This window comes from Theropithecus gelada, chromosome 4 (genome assembly GCF_003255815.1).
Source record: "Theropithecus gelada isolate Dixy chromosome 4, Tgel_1.0, whole genome shotgun sequence".
Taxonomy (NCBI): domain Eukaryota; kingdom Metazoa; phylum Chordata; class Mammalia; order Primates; family Cercopithecidae; genus Theropithecus; species Theropithecus gelada.
This window is the reverse complement of record NC_037671.1, coordinates 156,302,747-156,328,418: the sequence shown is the minus strand read 5'-3', so window position 1 is coordinate 156,328,418 and position 25,672 is coordinate 156,302,747. Positions and strand designations below refer to the sequence as shown.

The following is a 25,672-nucleotide window of genomic DNA, read 5'->3' as shown; positions in this document are numbered from 1 at the left end:
ATTCCAATATAAATACAATGACTGCGTCACTACTCTAACTAAACATGTCTGAAACATGGGATTTACACACTATTTCTGAAAATCATGGGGAAGAGGATTGCTTGAGTCCAGGAATTTGAGACCAGCCGGGGCAACATAGGGAGAATCTGTCTCTACAACAACAACAACAACAAAAATTAGCCAGGCATGGTGGCGCATGCCAATAGTCCCAGCTACTGGGGAGGCTGAGGTGTGAGGATCCCTTGAGGCCAGAGTTTGAGGCTGCAGTGAGCCATGACAGATACACAAACAAGCAGAGACAGATTTCAGACAAAGACAAGAGGGGGTAGGTACACTCAGGCAGAACAGATTCAAAACCCACTCAAAACTGATCTTAACCAAATGCAAAGTGGATATATAAGCGAGCCCTATTGGCAGTACCAGGCAAACGGCTTAACAAACCCAGATAGGAAAATAATAGGCTCCTGGTATACAATCTGGTTTTACCCTTTGAGCGTGTCCACCCTGATCTCCGTTATTCCGGGTAGGGAGAGGGACGTGTGGTTTTGCGCATGGGATAGCCCTCAGGAGGGTCCCCAGGAAAACCTCACCCGGCAGCTGCTGGGAATCTCCTGACGACTGTCTTGTCACAAGGAGTGTGAGTATTCCTTCATTATCTTCTCATGCTTCAAGGCCAGGGAAGACCTGGGCAAGAATCTTGGTCGGCCTTTGTTACTCGTTCCAGCTTTTGTGTAAGGGCAGTGGCTCTCTCAGTCTTTAATATTTAACCTAACCATTCAGTCAGTGCTGAAACAGTTGTTATGGAGGCCTGCCTGTTTGTGAGACCCGGCCTGCCACATGATCATGCCACTGAACTCCAGCCTGAGAGACAGAGTGAAGCCCTGTAACAAAAAATAAAAAATAGCCAGTTGTGGTGGCTCACACCTGTAATCCCAACACGTTGGGTGTCTGAGGCGGGAGGATTGCTTGAGTCCAGGAATTGGAGACCAGCCTGGGCAACAAGGCAAAATCCCGTCTCTATTAAAAATTCAAAAAATTGGCCAGGTGTGGTGGCACATGCCTATAGTACCAGCTACTCAGGAGGCTGAGGTGGGATGATCACTTGAGGCCAGGAAATCGAGATGATGCCACTACACTCCAGCCTGGGCAACAAGAGTGAGACCCTGTCTCAAAAATATAAAAAAATGAAAAAATAAAAATAAATAAAAAATAAATCGGCAGCACGAGAGCCACTTTTCCTTTCTGGCATTATGGCTTTGTGCTCGTCTTTTCCATCACTCCCTTGATTCAGTAGACCCCCCCACTTCACCAATTCCACCTATATCCCTAACCAGCAAAAGCATCAGCATTAGTTGTTGATACAGAAGGAATTCATTTTAGAACTAGAAGATGCCATAAAGACAACCAAATCCAGGTTCTTGCAAATTTCTTTCCGGGAACCACATGGAGTATCATGTGTTTAAAAATCGTAATAAAAAAACATTTGAATAATGTGGGCACCTGACTCTCCAGACTGGATGAACTTAGAAGTACTCAGAGAAGTTTGGGGTTTTTTTTTTCTTTCTTTTTAATTTTTAATTTTTCTAATTCTGAAGCCCAGGCTCCACTTCAGTTTAATGATCTTATGTAGTTTTGACTAAGGCAGCAGTATTTTTAAAATATCCCAGCCGGGCATGGTGGCTCACACCTGTAATCCCAGCACTTTGGAAGGCTGAGATGGGAGGATCACCTGGGTCAGGAGTTCAAGACCAGCCTTGCCAACATGGTGAAAACCGATGTCTGCTAAAAATACAAAAATTAGCCATGCATGGTGGCTCACACCTGTAACCCCAGCACTTTAGAAGGCTGAGACAGGCAGATCACATGGAGTCAGGAGTTCGAGACCAGCCTGGCCAACATGGTGAAACCCCATCTCTACTAAAAATACAAAAATTAGCCAGGCCCATGGTGGCACGTGCCTCTAATCCCAGGTACTTGGGAGGCTGAAGGTTGAGAATCGCTGGCACCTGGGAAGCAGAGGTTGCGGTGATCCAAGATCATGCCACTGCATTCCAGCCTGGGCAACAGAGTGAGACTGTCTCAAAATAAATAAATAAACAAACAAACAAATAAATAAATATCCCTCTTAGTGATTTGATATGTAGCTCAGGGCAGTCTAAACACTTTACATTCAAATTCTTTTCTGCAAACATTTTGTCATTATTCTCATCAGATGTTCAGATTTTACAGATAAGGTCAGAGGACCACCAAAGGGACTTGGTCACTTATGTACGATTCTTTTAGTTAGTGATATCTCAGAAGTGAAATGCCACCAGTTCCTTCTTCAGAGTATTTTGCTGTTGAATCATACCTATTTTTTAAAAACAAAGACCAAACCTATGTCATAATTTGTCTCAAATTTAGGGGATTCCTAGGATCTGTGGCTTTTATCTAATCATTTGTTATGTGCCTTCCATTTTTATGGGTTTCTGGGTTCTGATTGCCTACTTGCACTCATGGCAGTGCGCTGACTCTACCTTACCTTCAGTTGCTAGGAATCCTACTTTTCCTTCCTGCTGTGATGATTAGTTGTGTGTGTCAACTTGGCTAGGCCACGGTATCCTGTTATTTAATCAAACACTAATCTAGGGTGATGTTGTGATGATATTTTGTAGATGTGGTAACAACTACAATTAATTGACTTTAAAAAAGGAAATTGTCTTCAATAATGTGAGTGCACTTCATCCAATCAGCTGAAGTCCTTACAAGCAAAAACAGGCTTACCAGAGAAAAAATTCATTCCCAAAACAGCAGCATTAGCCTGAGGTGCCAGTCTGCCGGCCTGCCCTATCCTACAGATTTTGGACATTCCCCACTGCCACAATCAGGTGAGCCTGGGTTTCAGAATTAGAAAAATTAAAAATTAGTGTGGTATACCCTCAACTTCACCAATTCCATCTATAGGCCTAACCAGTGAAAGCACCAGCATTAGTTGCTGAGCTTAACCTGGTTCTTTCAATCTAGGCTAAAGTCCAATGCACTATCCATTGCACCACAGAGTTTGCTCTTAACCTGGTTCTGACACTCCAGTTGCCCTTTCAGATGCTTCTTCCTGGTATTCTCCAAAATGTAACTTGATTCTATACCAGTTTTGTACACCAAGTATATTAGTCCATTTTCACAGTGCTATAAAGAACTACCTGAGACTGGGTAATTTATAAAGAAAAGAGCTTTAAATGACTCACAGTTCCACATGGCTGGGGAGGCCTCAGTCAACTTACAATCATGGTGGAAAGCAAAGGAGAAGAAAGAACCTTCTTTACATGGTGGCAGGAGAAAGAAGAGAATGTGTGCATAGGAGGTACTGTCAAACACTTATAAAACCATCAGATCTCATGAAAATTGACTATCACAAGAACAGCATGGGGGACACCACCCCCAGAATCCAATCACTTCCCTCCCTCAACATGTGGAGATTACAATTCAAGATTAGATTTGGGTGGGGACACAAAGCCTAACCATATCACCAAGGTACTACTGACTCTTACTCTGTATCTTTACTAAGTGATTCCTTATGTCCTACACTGCCAGAATTTCACTTCTCTCTTCCTTCATCCTCATCCCTCATCCCTTTTCTTTTTTTTTAATAAAAAAAAATTGCGGGTACATAGTAAGTGTATCCCCATCCTCTTTCAACCCTGAAAAACACACCAAAAAAATCCTAGATGGGGAAGTCAGGGGGCCTCTGATAAAGGCTTAGCTTGTAGGTGACTGTCTCTGTTACAAATTAATTGATTCTGGACATTGAATTCTTCATTTTTCAGAATTATCAGAGATTATTAGATTATCTCTAAGTCACTAAATTTTGGATATGATAATAGGGACACATCCTAGTCCTTCAGGTCCTGAGATGAATAAACCTTAAGGAATCTACCTATGTATAATACAAGTAGGCATAGTGAAGATGGTTGGCAATGCATTTTCAGCTATAACAATTCCTCTAACTGAACTCTAAACCCCAACCTCTTTTGAGTCTTTCAAGCTCTAGAAACTTATTCCTGGCTGGATGCAGTGGCTCATACCTGTAATCCCAGCACTTTGGGAGGCTGAGGCAGGAGGATCACTTAAGGCCAGTTTGAGATCCACCAGGGCAACATAGTGAGACCCTGTCTCTAAAAAAAATGAAAAATAAAAAGTTATCCAGGAGTTATGGTGCATGCCTGTAGTGCTGGCTATTCAGGAGGCTGAGGTGGGAGGATGTGGTCAGGATTCCTTGAGCCCAGGAGTTTGGGGCTGTAATGAGCTATAATGGCACCACTGCATTCCAGCATGAGCAGCAGAGTAAGACCACCATCTAAAAAAAAAAAAGAAAAAGAAAAAGAAAAAACAAAAAACCTTAATCCTAACAGTTCACCTGATCAATGGACACAAGCCAAAACCACACCTTCCATGCAGCTTAGACTTTGGAATAGACTGCCTGTGTCACTTAGATCTGAACCTACACTTTCTAAGTTAACTGGACCTTGAAACCTTGCCTATTCTTTTCTTCTTTAACTTCAGAACAATCTGTACCTTCTTTTCTTTTCTTCTTCAACTTCAGAACAACCTGTACCTTCTTGGTTCCGAAAACTTTACTCTGAACATTTTAATGCTTAATGGCCCAGAACACTTGCATTCTGAGAGGCAGCTACCATTAAGTCACCCATCAATGTAAACCATAAACATTCCTCATGTTACAGAAGGTCCCAATGTCCACAGAATTCTGGCAACAAATGGGTTGTTGTTGTTTCAGAAAAGCCCTAGGGGCCTGCCAACATCTACTTCCTTAAGTCTCAGGAACCTGCCCTTCCTGGTTCCAGTGCTAGAGCTTGGGGGATAGGTGGACAAGCTAGACTGGGAGAGCCCAGAGAAACTAATCACACTGAGGAGGGTGGTGGAGGTGAGGCGGATGCTAGGCTCAGGTCCAACAGCAAAAGGAAGAAGGAGTCCACAAAGGAAGGGAGACTTCACATAATAACATAATGCCAGAGATAGATGGGCAGGTGACTAACTTCAGGGAGGGCCAGTCATGAGGAAAAAGCAGAAAAACCTACAAGGAGATTGACAAGCACACAAAGCAATCAGAAAGCTAACCAGGTAGGCAGTTGGTACAGGAAGGACAGAAGCTAATCCTCAGCAAGTGGAGATCCAACATTGAAGCTAAATTGAGAACTGGCTGTCTTGGTGAGACTGATGTCAGCAGTGCCAAACCAGGTCTGAGAGGGAATGGTATACACTGGGAGACAAAGCAAACACCTCAGCAGGGAATAAAGAGTCCAGCTCTAGTCCTCCAAACAATGACTATGGCAAAGTAGAATCAATGGTCACAGTTTGATACCACTGTTTGCCAGTACCTATGTGTGTGAAAAGATATTTTCTGACTAAATAAGTAAAAATCTCATTATTGATCAGCACAATGAACATCTATAATCAATTTGGAGACGAGGAACCTGATGTGATGACTCCTGTGGCGTAGCAATTGTTTCCTACTGAATGATCAGCATTCCTAAGGCTGTCTCTGGTTCCTGGAAGACTGTTTCTCTTACTTTGTCTCAAGGACAGACATCTTCCCTAGTAGTGTTAGATTTCTAGGAGCCCTCTCTTGTTCATTTTGAAACTCAGAAATAATTTGATTTCCAAACATTTTCCAGGTTTTCATAGGCTCTTCTCATTTTTAGTGTACTCATGAGGGCCTCATTTATGACTCAGATTCTAGAGATGTCTCCAGAAGAGACATTATAAAACAACCATGCTGCCTGGGCTCTCTGAGGTAGAGCTCAGTGTCACAGTGCTCCCACGGTGCCCGTCCATGAAGCAGAAGGTACAGGCCATGTCCTGTTTACATCTCTGAAACCTGGCATGAACCAAGTTATCTTCCCAAACCTTTAAACTCCTCTCTGCCATGTCAGCTCCGTGGTGGCAGGAACTAGGTCAGTTTGGGCTTGCAGTCTTGTTCTAGTGTCTAGCACAGTGACCAACACCTAGAAGACATTCAGTGAACACTTGCTGAAAAAATTTTGTAACAGTTTCAGAAATAACATTAGGAGTCTAAGCTACCACATACATAAATGTCCAGTGAAACCAATTGTTATAAATTGTAATAACTTTACTAGGTATTACTCTTTAGGTGTTCCAAATCTTTCTCTACATCCAGCATTCCAGAAATAGCTATTACCTCAAAGGAAGTCTTGCCCATAAAATAAAGGCACTTCGGATGTTTTTATTCTACCCAAAGTAATGAATAATGACTGAGTACCACCAAGTATCAGACTTTATGCCAGGTGTTAAGAAATGCAGGCATGTTTAGTTTCTGTATCTACTCTAAAAAGCTTTAGTCAAGTTGAAGAAGTAGACATTTTAAATGGTAATCTAGTGTAATCTGTGCAATACTAGTGGTGCTAATAAAGTGCCAGGGGGAAAGAGGAAGAAATACACATTTTTCTACAGAAAGGGATTTAGAAAGATACCTATGTGAGTTTGGTCAGACTGCTGTGAATAGCATACTATAAACTGGGGTGATTCGAGTCTGAGCAAACCATAATCTGAGAACTTAGGCTTCTTGTTTCATTTGGCTGCAAGACAGCTGGCAGCCAGTCAGTACTTTACCCACTTGTAAGAGATTAGATGTATCTTCCTTGATGATTCAGACCAACGTAAGGGGAAAGACCTGATGATACCAACTTTGGGGATTCTCCAAGAAACAACGCCCCCAGACCACACTATAATGATGCTTAAAGTTGATAAGCCCTGCCCAGTTGCTCAGAGTTTCCAGTTGGCTCTTTAGTCCCCCACTCTAAATCATGATAGGACAAGGATGGAACAAGAAGCCTGAATTATCAGCTTTCAGTTTGCTCAGACTCAAATTACCCCCCAGTTTATAGTATGCTATTCACAGCAGTCTAAGCAAACTCACGTAGGTATCTTTCTAAATCCCTTTCTGTAGAAAAATTTGTATTTCCTCCTTTTCCCCCTGGCACGTTATTAGCACCACTAGTATTGCACATATTACACTATATTACGGTTTAAAATGTCTACTTCTTCAACTAAACTAAAGCTCTTTAGAGTAGCTATATGGGCCCTAACCTGACTGGTGTCCTACTAGGAAGAGAAAATTAGGACACGCCATGTACAAAGGAAAGACCACGTGAAGACACAAGGAGAAGAAGGTCATCTACAAGCCAAGGACAGAGGGCTCTATAGAAAGTAACCCTACCAACCTCAACCTCAGACTTCTAGCCTCCAGAATTACAAGAAAAGAAATTTCTGTTGTTTAAGCCACCCAGTCTGTGGCATTTTGTTATGGCAACCCTAGCAAACAATATACGAAGCCTAACTCTTCAAGTTTTTCTCCAGCAGGGAATCTGAATTATTTCTTTTAAGCTTTTAGTAGCTATTGTGTGGGCAACGATGGTTGCATGTGCATGTTAAAGTTGTTAGAAAACTAAATTTATGCCAGGTCAGAGACTTGTATAACAAAACCACTAATGGGGACTCATCAGCTCATCACTTAGCAGCTACAAAGGAGTAGTTCATGCTTAGCAGTTTGTGGCATTTCACAACCCTCAAAGAAGTGAAAGGCCCTTTGGATGTCTATGACTCTCATCAACAATTTTCTTTTTGAGGTAAAGAAAGCTAATCATTGAAAAGGCATAACAGATGTTTTAGGGGTTGGTGATGACGGTGGCATATGAAGAAAAACACGTATTCTCAACAATATTGCCAATAGAATCCAGCAATACATTTAAAAGAATAATATATTATGACCAAGTAGCATTTATACCATAGAAGCAAAATTGGTTTGGCATTCAAAAGTCAGTCAATCGCATTTGCACTGAGGTTATCATAGTTGAGAAGACACTGTCTCTGTGGCTTCGGCTCCTGGCTGCAGGCCGCTGATGGAGGTCCAGAAGGTCAGCTGCTCACAGACATCAGCTGCGGCTCCAGCATTTTCCGCAGGCTGCAGCCTCTGGGTTTCAAGCTTTTCATTTCCCAGTCTGCAAACGGGTTAGTCCCGAGCAGGAAGCAACTCCTTCTCCAGCCGGGAGGAGGCGGCCTGCGGTCGATGACGCCTCCGGGGTCCTTGGGCTCAAGGTTCCGTTTGGGGGCGCTCTCGTCCGGCTTGCGGGCTGCCCTTCTCCACAGACGGAACCGTCTGGCGGCGCCGCTGGTTTCTGCGGGGTTTGCAAACAGAGCGTACCGGGCCCTTCCGGTCTTCGGTACAGGTTCCTCCAGTTGGCTGGGCTGCGGAGGGAAGGCTCCCCGGTAAAGCACTGGGGGAGGGAAGCGACGTCGGAGAGCTACGGTTTCCTCCGGCGGTCTCCGACCCTCTGCCCCATATATTCCCAGAGCTCGGGTCTGACCCGGGCCTTACCGGGCACCCCGGAAAGGCGGGGGTAATAGTACAGATGGAGACGCAACTGCAGAGCATTTTCGAAGAGGTGGTGGTGAGTGCAGCTGCCGGCCATCCAGGACTACGGCTCGGGGACGGGTAGACGCGGGGGCAGCAGACCAAGGAAGCTGGCCTGGGCAACTTCGTCTCACATTTCCCTTTTTATTCTCTTGTTTTGACATCGAGGTTGTGTGCGGGGAGGTTTAGTGATTCTCAAACTGCTGTCAAGTTCATTGTATCCTTTGAAATCGATACAGTGACAGGCCCGACAGGTACTGATAGTTTCAGAGCTGATTAAGGTGACTTGTCCTGTGTTACATTGTAATACTTGGCTAAGGGAGGCGCCTTTTAAAAATTAACATTGTTTACATTTTGTTTGTTTTTGTTTTTTTTACAGAAAACGGAAGTTATAGAAGAGGCTTTTCCTGGGTGAGTGTATGCGCGGCGGATTTTTGTGTTTTCATGTGATTGTATCTGTCAGATTTTACTTAGTTTCGTGTTGGAAGGTTCTAAGATCCACTATTCTGATTGTGTGTAATTACCTTTTTAAAACGAATGACAAATAATGTAATTTTTATTTTTTTAGCATGTTTATGGATACTCCTGAAGATGAGAAAACAAAACTAATTAGCTGTTTGGGTGCCTTCAGACAGTTTTGGGGTGGTCTTTCTCAGGTGAGCACTTCATTTTTAATACATTCAGCTGATGATTTTTGCCCCCTTCTTTTTTTTTTTTTTTTTTTTCCTTTAACATTTACTTTGATGTTGCTCTTAAGATCTTCCTGAGAAGGAAGAAATAAAATTGTCATCATTTTTTATTCTGGCTTACGTTTGTTTTAATTTGTATATTTCGGTGGAAAACCTATGTTGAGAAGTCAAGTTGATACTGCACAGTGTGCAACGTTAAAAAAAAAGAAAAAAACTCCCCTATGTTAGATTAATTAAGATCATTTTCATCCTATTCGGATTTATTTGGTACACTTGAAAACAGATGTGTTAAGCTTTACTTGTCAAAGATACACATTCCATTTGTTTTACTTAATAAAGGAATTGGCACAGCACTGATACAAAGATGCTACAATAGGAATACCAAGATTCTATAATAATGATAGGAAGATATTATAGTAAAAATGAGGAAACAAACTGTAAAAGTAACAAAGAACAGCTACCAGAAAATGTATCCGTGAAAAAGACAAAATGTGTCATCCTCAAAGAGCTCACATTCCAGTAGTGCCTTACTTTCTCATGGTGTATTATGGGTAGGGAAATGAGAACTGTGTGTCAGCCACTGGTGATAAGATTTGCCACTCCAGACATGGATCATATAATGCTAATACAGTCATGTTTTAACCTTTTGTTTAATTATTTTCTAATAGGTAATACATTCATATGGTTCAAAATGCACAGGTATAAAAAGGGTGGATCCAATAACTAGTCTCTTTCTCTTCTCTTACCTGTTCTTTTTTCTGTCTCTAGCCGATATCCTCAAGTTATGTTTTCTTCTAGAAGTATTTTATGCGTATAGAAACACTTTTATAGCATGATCATATACCATGTACACTGTTAATTAATTAGCACTTTTTTTCTCCTAATAATAATCTAAAGGTAATTCCCTATCAGTCCAAGAGTTACTTGTTCCTTCCTTTCTTACTTGTTTTTTATTTTTTTATTTTTTTAATTAATTAATTAATTATTATTATACTTTAAGTTCTAGGGTACATGTGCACAACGTTCAGGTTTGTTACATATGTATACTTGTGCCATGTTGGTGTGCTGCACCCATCAACTCGTCAGCACCCATCAACTCGTCATTTACATCAAGTATAACTCCCAATGCAATCTCTCCCCCCTCCCCCCTCCCCATGATAGGCCCTGGTGTGTGATGTCCCCCTTCCCGAGTCCAAGTGATCTCATTGTTCAGTTCCCACCTATGAGTGAGAACATGCAGTGTTTGGTTTTCTGTTCTTGTGATAGTTTGCTGAGAATGATGGTTTCCAGCTGCATCCATGTCCCTATAAAGGACACAAACTCATCCTTTTTTATGGCTGCATAGTATTCCATGGTGTATATGTGCCACATTTTCTTAATCCAGTCTGTCACTGATGGACATTTGGGTTGATTCCCAGTCTTTGCTATTGTGAATAGTGCCGCAATAAACATACGTGTGCATGTGTCTTTATAGCAGCATGATTTATAATCCTTTGGGTATATACCCAGTAATGGGATGGCTGGGTCATATGGTACATCTAGTTCTAGATCCTTGAGGAGTCGCCATACTGTTTTCCATAATGGTTGAACTAGTTTACAATCCCACCAACAGTGTAAAAGTGTTCCTATTTCTCCACATCCTCTCCAGCACCTGTTGTTTCCTGACTTTTTAATGATTGCCGTTCTAACTGGTGTGAGATGGTATCTCATTGTGGTTTTGATTTGCATTTCTCTGATGGCCAGTGATGATGAGCATTTTTTCATGTGTCTGTTGGCTGTATGCATGTCTTCGTTTGAGAAATGTCTGTTCATATCCTTTGCCCACTTTTTGATGGGGTTGTTTGTTTTTTTCTTGTAAATTTGTTGGAGTTCTTTGTAGGTTCTGGATATTAGTCCTTTGTCAGATGAGTAGATTGCAAAAATTTTCTCCCATTCTGTAGGTTGCCTGTTCACTCTGATGGTAGTTTCTTTTGCTGTGCAGAAGCTCTTTAGTTTAATGAGATCCCATTTGTCAATTTTGGCTTTTGCGGCCATTGCTTTTGGTGTTTTAGACATGAAGTCTTTGCCCATGCCTATGTACTGAATGGTACTACCTAGGTTTTCCTCTAGAGTTTTTATGGTATTAGGTCTAACATTTAAGTCTCTAATCCATCTTGAATTAATTTTCGTATAAGGAGTAAGGAAAGGATCCAGTTTCAGCTTTCTACTTATGGCTAGCCAATTTTCCCAGCACCATTTATTAAATAGGGAATCCTTTCCCCATTTCTTGTTTCTCTCAAGTTTGTCAAAGATCAGATGGCTGTAGATGTGTGGTATTATTTCTGAGGACTCTGTTCTGTTCCATTGGTCTATATCTCTGTTTTGGTACCAGTACCATGCTGTTTTGGTTACTGTAGCCTTGTAGTATAGTTTGAAGTCAGGTAGCGTGATGCCTCCAGCTTTGTTCTTTTGACTTAGGATTGTCTTGGAGATGCGGGCTCTTTTTTGGTTCCATATGAACTTTAAAGCAGTTTTTTCCAATTCTGTGAAGAAACTTATTGGTAGCTTGATGGGGATGGCATTGAATCTATAAATAACCTTGGGCAGTATGGCCATTTTCACGATATTGATTCTTCCTATCCATGAGCATGGTATGTTCTTCCATTTGTTTGTGTCCTCTTTTATTTTACTGAGCAGTGGTTTGTAGTTCTCCTTGAAGAGGTCCTTTACATCCCTTGTAAGTTGGATTCCTAGGTATTTTGTTCTCTTTGAAGCAGTTGTGAATGGAAGTTCATTCATGATTTGGCTCTCTGTTTGTCTGTTACTGGTGTATAAGAATGCTTGTGAGTTTTGCACATTAATTTTGTATCCTGAGACTTTGCTGAAGTTTCTTATCAGCTTAAGGAGATTTTGGGCTGAGACAATGGGGTTTTCTAAATATACAATGTCATGTCATCTGCAAAGAGGGACAATTTGACTTCTTCTTTTCCTAACTGAATACCCTTGATTTCTTTCTCTTGCCTGATTGCCCTAGCCAGAATTTCCAACACTATGTTGAATAGGAGTGGTGAGAGAGGGCATCCCTGTCTTGTGCCAGTTTTCAAAGGGAATTTTTCCAGTTTTTGCCCATTCAGTATGATATTGGCTGTGGGTTTGTCATAAATAGCTCTTATTATTTTGAGGTACGTTCCATCAATACCGAATTTATTGAGCGTTTTTAGCATGAAGTGCTGTTGAATTTTGTCAAAAGCCTTTTCTGCATCTATTGAGATAATCATGTGGTTCTTGTCTTTGGTTCTGTTTATATGCTGGATTATGTTTATTGATTTGCGAATGTTGAACCAGCCTTGCATCCCAGGGATGAAGCCCACTTGATCATGGTGGATAAGCTTTTTGATGTGCTGCTGAATCTGGTTTGCCAGTATTTTATTGAGGATTTTTACATCGATGTTCATGAGGGATATTGGTCTAAAATTCTCTTTTTTTGTTGTGTCTCTGCCAGGCTTTGGTATCAGGATGATGTTGGCCTCATAAAATGAGTTAGGGAGGATTCCCTCTTTTTCTATTGATTGGAATAGTTTCAGAAGGAATGGTACCAGCTCCTCCTTGTACCTCTGGTAGAATTCAGCTGTGAATCCATCTGGTCCTGGACTTCTTTTCGTTGGTAGGCTATTAATTATTGCCTCAATTTCAGAGCCTGCTATTGGTCTATTCACGGATTCAACTTCTTCCTGGTTTAGTCTTGGAAGAGTGTAAGTGTCCAGGAAATTACCCATTTCTTCTAGATTTTCTAGTTTATTTGCATAGAGGTGTTTATAGTATTCTCTGATGGTAGTTTGTATTTCTGTGGGGTCGGTGGTGATATCCCCTTTATCATTTTTTATTGTGTCTATTTGATTCTTCTCTCTTTTCTTCTTTATTAGTCTTGCTAGCGGTCTGTCAATTTTGTTGATCTTTTCAAAAAACCAACTCCTGGATTCATTGATTTTTTGGAGGGTTTTTTGTGTCTCTATCTCCTTCAGTTCTGCTCTGATCTTAGTTATTTCTTGCCTTCTGCTAGCTTTCAAATGTGTTTGCTCTTGCTTCTCTAGTTCTTTTAATTGTGATGTTAGAATGTCAATTTTAGATCTTTCCTGCTTTCTCTTGTGGGCATTTAGTGCTATAAATTTCCCTCTACACACTGCTTTAAATGTGTCCCAGAGATTCTGGTATGTTGTATCTTTGTTCTCATTGGTTTCAAAGAACATCTTTATTTCTGCCTTCATTTCGTTATGTACCCAGTAGTCATTCAGGAGCAGGTTGTTCAGTTTCCATGTAGTTGAGCGGTTTTGATTGAGTTTCTTAGTCCTGAGTTCTAGTTTGATTGCACTGTGGTCTGAGAGACAGTTTGTTATAATTTCTGTTCTTGTACATTTGCTGAGGAGTGCTTTACTTCCAATTATGTGGTCAATTTTGGAATAAGTGTGATGTGGTGCTGAGAAGAATGTATATTCTGTTGATTTGGGGTGGAGACTTCTGTAGATGTCTATTAGGTCTGCTTGCTGCAGAGATGAGTTCAATTCCTAGATATCCTTGTTAACTTTCTGTCTCGTTGATCTGTCTAATGTTGACAGTGGAGTGTTGAAGTCTCCCATTATTATTGTATGGGAGTCTAAGTCTCTTTGTAAGTCTCTAAGGACTTGCTTTATGAATCTGGGTGCTCCTGTATTGGGTGCATATATATTTAGGATAGTTAGCTCTTCCTGTTGAATTGATCCCTTTACCATTATGTAATGGCCTTCGTTGTCTCTTTTGATCTTTGATGGTTTAAAGTCTGTTTTATCAGAGACTAGTATTGCAACCCCTGCTTTTTTTTGTTCTCCATTTGCTTGGTAAATCTTCCTCCATCCCTTTATTTTGAGCCTATGTATATCTCTGCATGTGAGATGGGTCTCCTGAATACAGCAGACTGAGGTGTCTTGCCAGTTTGCCAGTCTGTGTCTTTTCATTGGAGCATTTAGTCCATTTACATTTAAGGTTAATATTGTTATGTGTGAACTTGATCCTGCCATTATGATATTAACTGGTTATTTTGCTTGTTAGTTGATGCAGTTTCTTCCTAGCCTCTATGGCTTTACATTTTGGCATGTTTTTGCAATGGCTGGTACCGGTTGTTCCTTTCCATGTTGAGTGCTTCCTTCAGGCAGGCCTAGTGGTGACAAAATCTCTAAGCATTTGCTTATCTGTAAAGGATTTTATTTCTCCTTCACTTATGAAACTTAGTTTGGCTGGATATGAAATTCTGGGTTTAAAATTCTTTTCTTTAAGAATGTTGAATATTGGCCCCCACTCTCTTCTGGCTTGTAGAGTTTCTGCCGAGAGATCTGCTGTTAGTCTGATGGGCTTCCCTTTGTGGGTAACCCGACCTTTCTCTCTGGCTGCCCTTAAGATTTTTTCCTTCATTTCAACTTTGGTGAATCTGGCAATTATGTGTCTTGGAGTTGCTCTTTTCAAGGAGTATCTTTGTGGTGTTCTCTGTATTTCCTGGATGTGAATGTTGGCCTGCCCTACTAGGTTGGGGAAGTTCTCCTGGATGATATCCTGAAGAGTGTTTTCCAACTTGGTTCCATTTTCCCCCTCACTTTCAGGCACCCCAATCAGACGTAGATTTGGTCTTTTTACATAATCCCATACTTCTTGCAGGCTTTGTTCATTTCTTTTTCTTCTTTTTTCTTTTGGTTTCTCTTCTCGCTTCATTTCATTCATTTGATCCTCAATTGCTGATACTCTTTCTTCCAGTTGATCGAGTCGGTTACTGAAGCTTGTGCATTTGTCACTTACTTCTCGTGTCATGGTTTTCATCTCTTTCATTTCGTTTATGACCTTCTCTGCATTAATTACTCTAGCCATCAATTCTTCCACTTTTTTTTCAAGATTTTTAGTTTCTTTGCGCTGGGTACGTAATTCCTCCTTTAGCTCTGAGAAGTTTGATGGACTGAAGCCTTCTTCTCTCATCTCGTCAAAGTCATTCTCTGTCCAGCTTTGATCCATCGCTGGCGATGAGCTGCGCTCCTTTGCCGGGGGAGATGCGCTCTTATTTTTTGAATTTCCAGCTTTTCTGCCCTGCTTTTTCCCCATCTTTGTGGTTTTATCTGCCTCTGGTCTTTGATGATGGTGACGTACTGATGGGGTTTTGGTGTAGGTGTCCTTCCTGTTTGATAGTTTTCCTTCTAACAGTCAGGACCCTCAGCTGTAGGTCTGTTGGAGATTGCTTGAGGTCCACTCCAGACCCTGTTTGCCTGGGTATCAGCAGCAGAGGCTGCAGAAGATAGAATATTGCTGAACAGCAAGTGTACCTGTCTGATTCTTGCTTTGGAAGCTTCCTCTCAGGGGTGTACTCCACCGTGTGAGGTGTGGGGTGTCAGACTGCCCCTAGTGGGGGATGTCTCCCAGTTAGGCTACTCAGGGGTCAGGGACCCACTTGAGCAGGCAGTCTGTCCCTTCTCAGATCTCAACCTCCGTGCTGGGAGATCCACTGCTCTCTTCAAAGCTGTCAGACAGAGTCGTTTGCGTCTGCAGAGGTTTCTGCTGCTTTTCTTACTTGTTTTTTAAATAGCAACGTAATATTCCATTGTATGGCTGTACCTTCCTCCATTTAACCAATCTTCTACTGACTCTTAAGTTTCTTCTTAACTTTTTCTCATTTAACCAGTGCTGTGATGAATAATATTATGCCTGAAAAATAGGATAAATTCCTAGAAATAATATTGCTGAGTCAAAAGCCTTACTGGTTTGTAAGTTTTATAGAAATTACTAAATTTTCCACAAGGGTTGTACTAGTTTATACTTCCACCAGCAGTGTTTGAGAGTATCTTTTTATTATAACCTCACAATAGAGTGTTACGCTTTTTGATCTTTGCTGATCAAAAACATGAGAAATTTTATCTCAGTATAATTTTATTTTGCATTTCTCAGTGATATTGAACATCTTTCCAAAATTTTTTTTAAAAATTCATTAAACACTTTATAAATTATGATGTGGCCCTCTAATGGAGAAACCAGGAAGAAAATAGGTATTTCCAAATCATTGTTATATGTGTCACAATAGAAGTATGTATGAGAACAGTGGTCATGGAGAGAAGCAGAACATTATAGGCTCTTTTTGGAGATATCCTAGAAGATAAACTTTGATACAGCACAACATTTGACATCATATTTAAAGTTTTGCAAGTCTAGAAATGTGACATATTATTAGATTCATAATGGGCTCTTCTTTAGGCTCTTAGGGATTAGATTCACACCTAATTCTCATAAGGCTGATACATACTGATCCGTAATGAATTTTACCCCCAGTGACAGTAATATTTATATATGCCATAAAGGGCAATGTTTACAATGCCTTACAATGATCTGTGTTAAGAGTTTTCTATTGACCATTGATATGTTAGTTAATTAATTAATACTTTTGAAGGTCCCATGTAATAAAAAGATAGCATTTTATCTATATAATTGCAAAATTTTAAGCTTAATGTGACAAATACTAAATCTGAACATTTTAATTTTCCTTTTTTAAAAAATTATTTTCATCCACAGATGCTCATAGTGAAGTATTTCATTCATAGTATTGGTATACTTCCAGTTGTAGTATTAGCTATTTCTTATAAAAATGTAACTTTAGACCCCAAATAAAATCATTCTCTAATTTTCCAGGAGTCTCATGAACAGTGTATCCAGTGGATTGTTAAGTTTATTCATGGTCAGCATAGTCCTAAAAGAATTTCTTTTCTTTATGACTGCTTAGCAATGGCAGTTGAGACTGGTCTCCTTCCACCCAGGTACGTTTAATGGGTATGAGCAATCTGACGAATTTTCTTTTCTATATGTGATTAGAAATTGGTTGAGGTTGTTGTTGTGAAACGATAAGAGAATGAAGAAGAAAGTGAGGTTCATCAAGTAATCCTTTATATAATATCTCAGGTTTTAGTTTTTAGGAGTCATAATCTTTGAATTATATAATGCTGTGGGCTCAAAATCAGATGTTTCTGCCCAGGTGCTGAGATTAATCTCTTTGATTAGTTTGTAACACTTTACTTTTGCTGCATAACCTCAACACCTCATGGCTTAAAACAATAATACTCAGGTTTTAAAATTATTCATGGTTTTGGTGGTTGACTGGGCTTAGGAGGCACTTTTTCCTCAAGGTCTTAATGATTAATGATCGATGAAGCTGGGGCTGGAGCATGGCAAAAGCTTCCCCACTCAGATATCTGGTGGTTGGTTCCTGGCTGTCATCTGGAACCTCAGCTGGGATTATTAGCCAGAACCTCCACAGGCCCTCGCCTTGTGGCCTGAACTTTCTCACCTCATGGTGGAGCCTAACAGCAAGTGTGCAAAAGAGGGCTAGACAGAAATTGTGTCACCTTGTCTTAGAAGTCATACTGCATCCTTTCGGCCATAGTCTTAGGTGTGCCCACATCTAAGGAGTGAGAACATAGACTTTCCCCCTACCTCTCCTTGGGAGAAATGTCAGTGTCACATTTCAGAAGAAGATGTGGGATCAAAAATCTTGTTGCCACCCTCTTGGAAAAATCCAGTGTACCACAAGGTGATAGATGGTAAACATGTAACTGAAAGCTCCAGATACACTTCTTTCTAGTAAAATATAACGTAGTGAATATTATTTCATTCTTACTTTGTTTTTGATCTTTCATACAAGTAAAGAATGTAAAATGCTATACATATTTATAAGTGTACTTAGTAATAATGCACTTTTATGAAAGATATTTGAGAGGATAAATATAATACAGTCCATAGACTATGGCTATATTAGTCTGTCTCATGCTGCTAACAGAGACATACCTGAGACTGGGTAATTTATAAAGGAAAGTTTAATTGACTCACAGTTCGGCATGGCTAGGGAGGCCTCAGGAAACTTAGAATCGTGGCAAAAGGCACCTCATCACACAGGGCGGCGGGAGAGAGAATGAGTGCCCAACGAAGGGGGAATCCCCATGTGAAACCGTTAGATCTTGTGAGAACTAACTCACTATCATGAGAACAGGATCGGGGAAACTGTCCCCCATGATTTAAGTGGTTTTACTCATGACACATGGAGATTATGGGAACTACAATTCAAGATGAGATTTGTGTGAGTACACAGCCAAACCATATCGGTGGCTATTAGAGAACTTGGAAAATTCTGTCTTATAACTGGAATGGCTGTTTCTTTTTTTATAGGCTGGTTTGTGAATCCCTGATAAACTCTGACACTCTTGAGTGGGAAAGAACACAGCTTTGGGCCTTAACATTTAAACTGGTTCGGAAAATAATTGGGGGAGTGGATTACAAGGTATATTTTTCTCATTATAAAAAGTGATTGTTTTCAGATATGATTGATTTTTCAGTGTGCATATCCTACTTTCAGGTGAGAGACATGATGTGGAAGCATTTACAAAATCTGTCTATTTCTTGTGATATATTTCCTGAAGAGATTTAAAATTACTCAGTTGTTCCCATGGCTCCTCTACTCCCCTCCCAACATTCTTATAAATACAGGTAGCTGATACATTTTTATGAAGAGTAGGGAAGTCACAAAGCAGAATCCATGTTCCTTCATGCTGCAAGTGTTATGATCCCTTCAAATGAAAGCACAGAGCAGGGGTGTGTGGAACTGAGAAGGGATGGTAGGCATCACTGATGAAGGGAGCAAGACCTGCTTCACCTCCCTTGGACGTGAGTCTTATCTCAACTAATATCTTCAGCACTTTGGGCTCTTGACCAAAAACAACATACACTCTCTAGTTTTGTCTCATGAAACGGCTTAGGGACTCCATAGCTAAAAAAGCCATTCTGTATCTTAATGAAAAGGAGACTTTTGTCATTGTCCTTTTCCCAAGAACTACTAGTGTCTGACTCTGTGCTTTATTTCTGCATTTTCTCTAATCTGAAATGACTTACCAGATAATGACCTAACAGATAATTATTAGTTTAAATCATGATTTATCACACAGTTAACTCTAAGAAGCTTTTGCTAATTATTTTCTCTTTACTCGGACTTATGCAATTTTTGCCTTCTTATTTGTATGGTACTTCATAATTGTTCTTTTATGTATATGTTCTGTCTTTTACAAACTTGGTTACCTAGTTCATAGTCAATAAATGCATGTTGAATGAAATTTCTTCTTTATATATCAGATAATGTAACTAGTGTTAGATATGTGGAAATGATTAACAGAATAGCCTTGGATATCCTTGAGAGATTAAGGTATGTGATGGATGAGAAGGGAGAATAGGCCAGTCACAGTGGCTCACACCTATAATCCCAGCACAAAAGGGAGTGAGCAGAAAGAGTCATCTACCAAAAAGTTTGATACTGTTACTCAAGTTTTCAGAGTGCTTTCAAGTCTTGTTAAAATATGTTTCTGTCTGTATGTATAAATTAAGGTGTTTGACCCTTGTAACAGTGGAAACCCTTCTATTGTTATGAGGACCAAAAAAGCTTGGCAAACTGTATAATGACTTTTTTTGCTCATTGTATTGTAAGACAGTCTTTAGAATTCTGTTTTGGAACATGACTCTTCTCTTGAGTTAATGTTAGGGACTTAGTAACTAGGATTCAGAAAATTTAAAGGTGTGACCTGGAAGGAATATATAACCCTGAAACCTTTGGATGTTTTAGCTAACACAGTAGACACTACTTAATTTTAACCCATGTCTTTTTTCTTACATCAGGGTGTTCGAGATCTCTTAAAAGTGATTTTGGAGAAGATTTTGACAATTCCTAATACAGTGAGCTCTGCTGTTGTACAGCAGCTTCTGGCAGCAAGAGAGGTAATTTAGACATATCTGAAATTCATGATCACAACCTCAAAAAAGTCTAGCTTTGTTTAGGTCTGTGCTTTTAATACTTATGGTATTTTGTGAGATGCTCTATTTCTTCTACAAAAAAAAAATCACTTCTATTTTAAAAGATGCTAGTTCCCTTATATTTCAAAAGGACATTTTAAATTTTAATTCATGGTTTTAAATTACAAAAACAATGAAATAGAAATTAAAATAGCTTAAACCATTACAAGACCTCAGCATGTGGACCACTTAAAAGATCTTTGTACTTTGTAACTAGTATTGCAAGAATTGTTACGTTGGTCTGTTGCTCTCCTGTTTAAGTGTGCCAATATTTAAAGCATGTGCAAGATTATTTACTAACATTGAACAATGCATTCCATTGTTTATTAATCTTTATTTTTAGATATTTTTTACATATAAATGTATTCTTTTATGCTACAGTTAAAACCCAATAAATCCAATAAATACTATCTCTACATTTTATTTTAATCGACAAGTAGCAGTTGTCTGTGTGTGTGTATATATATTATACTTATTTTTTTAATGATAACACTTAAAATCTCTCTTAGCAATTTTGAAGTATACATTATATTGTTATTAACCATAGTCATCGTAATGTCCAATAGGTCTCTTGAACTTATTCCTCTTGTCAAACTGAAATTTTGTCCTTTGACCAGCATCTCTCCAGAAAGTAACATGTCTACTTTTTAATATCTTTTTTTGTTGTCATTATCATTGTTATATTTAAAAGGCTCACATGGACCAGATTCAGTGGCCCATGTCTGTAATCCCAATGCTTTGGGAGGCCGAGGCGGGAGGCTCATTTAAGCCCATTGTCTTTACAAAAAAATTAGAAAGTTAGCCGGGCCTGCTGGCATACACCTGTAGTCCCAGCTACTCTGGAGGCTGAGGTGGGAACACCACTGGAGCCCCAGAGGTCGAGGATGGTAGTGAGCCATGATTGTGCCACAGCACTCAAAGCCTGGGCAACAGAGCAAGACCCTGTCTCAAAAAAATAAAATAAATAATGATAATAAATAAAATAAAGAGCTTATATGTGGGACTAGTCAAGAATGATGTGGCATTTTTATTTTTCTTAGGTTATAGCATATATCTTGGAAAGAAATGCCTGCTTATTACCAGCCTATTTTGCAGTCACTGAGATCAGGAAACTGTATCCTGAAGGCAAACTTCCACACTGGGTAAATTTTATATTTCCCAAATTTTTAATATAAATTTTCGGCTGGGTTTGGTGGCTCACAGCACTTTGGGAGGCAAAGGTGGGAAGATGATTTGAGGACAAGAGTTCAAGACCAACCTGGGTAACGTAACAAGACTCTGTCTCTACAAAACATTAAAAAACACACACACATATTAGCCAGGCATAGTAGCACGTGCCTATAGCCCCAGCTACTCAGGAGCTGAGGCAGGAGGATTACTTGAAACCAGGAGTTTGAGGCTGCAGTGAGCTGTACTCCAGCTTCAGCAACAGAATGAGACCCCGTCTCACACACGGAAAAGGGTATTTTGTCAAAAACAGTTATATTAATCTTATTTTTGTGTGCTTATTCTTTTAATGATGACTTTATCCTTAGATAATATGTATATTTTTAATCATGATGTATTTCTTTCATTTCTCTGCATTTCCATTGAGACAATTTATATGCCATGTGATAAAACATGCTCAGCTTCATCAAATAGCTAAGGATATGGTGGTGTGACTTGGTTTAATTCAGGGATAGATGAACTGGTGAGTGATTTTTTTAGAAGGAAGCAAAAGGGAGCTAACCTTTAAACAATTATCATCTGCCAGGGCAGTGTACTAAATCTTTACATATATTATCTCATTTTATGTAAATGTTCACGATATTTCAGGGGCAGTCTCAATTTTCCTTTTGTACTTATTTACTTGAATTCCCTCTTTCTTTCTCTCTTCAGTTACTTGGAAACCTAGTATCAGACTTTGTGGATACCTTCAGGCCCACAGCAAGGATAAACTCCATTTGTGGTAGGATTATAATTTTAAATATGCCAAATAGTACCTGATTTTTAGTAATCTTACTATTGAACAAAGCTGAGGGATGGTCTCTTAATATGTGCCTTGGTGACTTGTCATATTGGTGACTCTCTAAGAGCTTAATATAATGTCTTTCACTTGTTTTCACTTACTTTGTGTGCCAAATACAGGGAGGAAAAAGAAGCTCTCTGGAATGGGTTTCATCTTCATTTAAAACCATTCTAGAAGTGAGTTTCTTGGTGATTAGAAAGACATTTTAATACAGCTAGTAAAGCCCCATGGAATTTCTAGGCAGCTGGAAGGCTCAACAGACCTGTCCCTCTGTGGCTATAGAACGTGAAGGTGTCAAGCTCACTCAGCCCATTCTAATTCCCACTTTTGCTCTTCCTTTCATCTAATTTTCCATTTTCCCATGTTTTGTTAGAGTCTCTGAACTTTCTTTTAAAAATAACCATGTGATTTGGCAATTTTTGCAGTGCCCACATATCCTCTTGAATTATTTCTAGAAATCATGGTGACCTCAGAACCGTGTGGAAATATAGACCATTGTTTATTCAGTGATCAAATATTGAGTTCTTCCTATGAGCCAGGTGCTATTCTAGATACTGAAAATACAAAAATAATCTAAATAGACACTAGACAGATAATTATCAGATTTCTAGCTTTTGTAACTGAGTGGATATTGATATCATGTAGTGAATTATGGAAGCAAAGTAGGTTGGAGAAGGATGATGAATTTGAGACATGTTGAGTTTGAGGTGCTTGTAGGACATCCAAGTGACAATATTTGTTAGGCAGTTGGATGTATGAGCTGATAGTCATATGTGACATGTAAGGCCTCTAGGAATATCCTGCATAAAGTTTAATCATGTTGACACTGAACTAGCAGTCTTAAACTTTTTCCTGTAAATGGCCATTTAGTAAATATTTTAAGCTTTGTAGGCTACAGAATCTGTTCCAAATACTCAGCTCTGCCATTGGACTGCAAAGGCAGTTGTGTTCCAATAAAACTTTATAAAAACAGGTGCCAGGCTGGATTTGGCCCATGGATTATGGTTGGCTGATCTCTGCCCTAGACATTTAGACAAAATGCAACATTTTCAACTTCGGAAAGCCTGTGCAAATTGATCTTCAACTATCTGAACTAAAAATAAAATTCCCAAACTTCAGTCTCACTGAAACATTTTTATAAGCCATTTTTAAACCAAACCAATGCCTATTTCAGCATATATGTTCATTAAATATTTATGAAGTGAATGAAGTACTGCTGTGTTCACATTTACTTAAAAACATTTTTGTGATACGTCCAGGTCGCTGTAGTCTTCTGCCAGTTGTAAATAACTCGGGTGCCATTTGTAATTCATGGAAACTGGATCCTGCAACTCTTCGTTTTCCTTTGAAAGGCCTTTTGCCATATGATAAGGTATGTTGCTAAATATAATGACACTTTTAGTCCATCTGACAGTCTTCAACCTAGATTATGTGTGATGCTAAATTGTTGCTTCATAATCTGAAGAAGTAAATATTTAATGAAAGGTAGCTTATAGTTTATCATGTTATTCTAGTATCCAAATATACCCTGTGGTTGATGCTATTGTGGGTGTTTATGCCCCAGTGGTCCACCTCTGGCAAGGTATTTGGAGGTGGGAAACTGAAATTTTAAATTGATTCCTTGATTAAGTCCCCACATTTTAAAAGTGGTAGAGCTTTTAAATGTGAACTCAGTCTAATTCCAGAATCTACACTCTTAACACCTGTGCTATCAAGTTATTTGTCCTTCCAAATTTGGAAATAGTGTTTTTGTTTACACTTGTAAAACAGTATTTAGAAACTGTCTTCATTCTTCTTAGATTACATTTCTGAACAGAAAATTACTTCATTACAATGATACTTAAGACTAATGTGACTATATTTGAAGTCACATTTCTAAGTTTGACCCTAAAGGGAAGAGGGTATGCTTTTTCAAATCACTGAAATTTTGATATACCCTTTAAGGGGCACCAGTCCTTCTAAATTGTTGCATTAGTGAGCAGTCTTGCTGACTGGACTGATAATTTTTTGGGCCTAGTTGCTCTTTTTACAACTATATCTACACTGTCAACTCTTGCTATAAGAACGTCTTCGTAAAACAGTCACTTTGGTTATTCTGTTTTAAAATGCCTCAGGAATTCTTTAAAATTAGCACATTGAAGTGAATGTTTATGTACTCGACCCCTTTCCCAGACATTTTACTGTTAAAATGAAGAAAGAAACAGTAAACAAAGACATTCCGGTAGATGGGGTGAATAGAGAGGGATTACAGGCTGATAGAAATGAATTTAAAAGAAAAAAAAAAAAGAAATTTAATGCCATAACTGTTTCTAAGGTTTTTACATCATAGTTACAATAGCATAGTCTTTTAAAGATTATCTTAAAAATAGGTATATAAAGTGATGTTTTTTTCTTTCTATCTGTCCATCCACCTAAGGAGACATTTAAAAACATCCAGCTAACCTTATGCAAGCAGTGCTTGAGGTTTGTAAGAAGAAAAACTTTCATTAACTCTATCAAAATGTTATGTCCCCAGCAACATAGAAATGAAAACGATGTGCTCTAGAAAGCCATTAGATGACTTAGAAACCATCTAGCATCATGGAAGAGTTAAAATAAACTAGAATGAAATCCTTCTAAATTAATCTATTTAATAAACATAAATTAATATTTTAAAATTAATATCTTTTAAGTATGGGCAGGCAAAATTAACAAATATAAATAGGCTTATCGCTGTTTCATCTACTTCTCAAAAAGTTGATATGCTTTAAGCTAAAAAGCTGTTTTTTGAATCTTATTAGGAAAATAGGGAATTGATTGGTCTATATTCAAGACATTGAATAAACATTCAGCCTGTCATTTGGAAAACTCTGAAAAAGATTTTGTTTTTAATGTCGCTTTCTAGTATTATTTTTTGTTTGATTATTTGTTTCTTAAGTCAGGCTCTCACTCTGTCACCCAGGCTGGAGTATAGTGGCATGATCACAGCTCACCACACCCTTGACCTTTGGGACTCAGGTGACCTTCCCCACCTCAGCCTCCTGAGTAGCTGAGGCTACAGGCATATGCCATCATGCCTGGCTAGTTTTTTGTATTTTTTGTAGAGATGAGGTTTTGCCATATTGCCCAGGCTGGCCTCAAACTCATGGGCTCAAGAGATCTTCCCAACTTGGCCTCCCAAAGTGCTGGGATTACAGGCATGAGCCACTATGCCCGGCCTAGTACTATTTATTATAAACTGAATTTGACTATCAGAAATTGTATACTTACATGCCTAGAAAGACTTCTAGAAAATTGACTTGTTAAGTTGTAACAGAAAGGAAGCAAAGATATTATTAATGATGCTTCTTTATGTCTAAGAAACATGATCACCTAGGACAAAATCTATATAAATTGACATTAGTGAGATGCTAAAATTTAAAAAATTTAAACCTTCTGCGTTTTCAGGGAAAGTATAGTGGAAAGTACACTGGGGAAGGGGGATTGGAAGGTCTGGTTCTAGTGTTATCTTTATTGTTACCCTCTGTATGACCTTGGGGCAAACCGCTTCATCTCAGGTGTCAAATGAGGCAAATGAGGGGTGGGAACAGATGACCTGTAAGCACTAAAATCCTATGATTTTTTTCCCACTAGATACTGCCTACTCTGTGAAGGTAACGAGTGCCTTTAGAGGATTTTAAAATCTCATTTCTAATAATTTGGATTAAT

At 39.2% G+C, this 25,672-nt stretch overlaps 1 protein-coding gene across 6 annotated transcripts in view; it reads left to right on the top strand.

The window, feature by feature from the left end:
- The first annotated feature begins 8,236 nt into the window (after nucleotides 1–8,236).
- MED23 (mediator complex subunit 23) overlaps nucleotides 8,237–25,672 on the top strand; it is a 60,643-nt gene continuing 43,207 nt past the window's right edge. For all 6 annotated transcript variants that reach the window (XM_025382558.1, XM_025382556.1, XM_025382557.1 and 3 more), the window contains exons 1-9: nucleotides 8,237–8,462; nucleotides 8,805–8,836; nucleotides 8,994–9,081; nucleotides 16,783–16,907; nucleotides 18,310–18,421; nucleotides 19,804–19,902; nucleotides 21,018–21,119; nucleotides 21,856–21,925; nucleotides 23,245–23,357. In XM_025382558.1, the coding sequence (XP_025238343.1) occupies nucleotides 8,424–8,462; nucleotides 8,805–8,836; nucleotides 8,994–9,081; nucleotides 16,783–16,907; nucleotides 18,310–18,421; nucleotides 19,804–19,902; nucleotides 21,018–21,119; nucleotides 21,856–21,925; nucleotides 23,245–23,357 (780 nt within the window). In that variant the 5' untranslated portion in view covers nucleotides 8,237–8,423. The remainder of the gene's footprint in view (nucleotides 8,463–8,804; nucleotides 8,837–8,993; nucleotides 9,082–16,782; nucleotides 16,908–18,309; nucleotides 18,422–19,803; nucleotides 19,903–21,017; nucleotides 21,120–21,855; nucleotides 21,926–23,244; nucleotides 23,358–25,672) is intronic.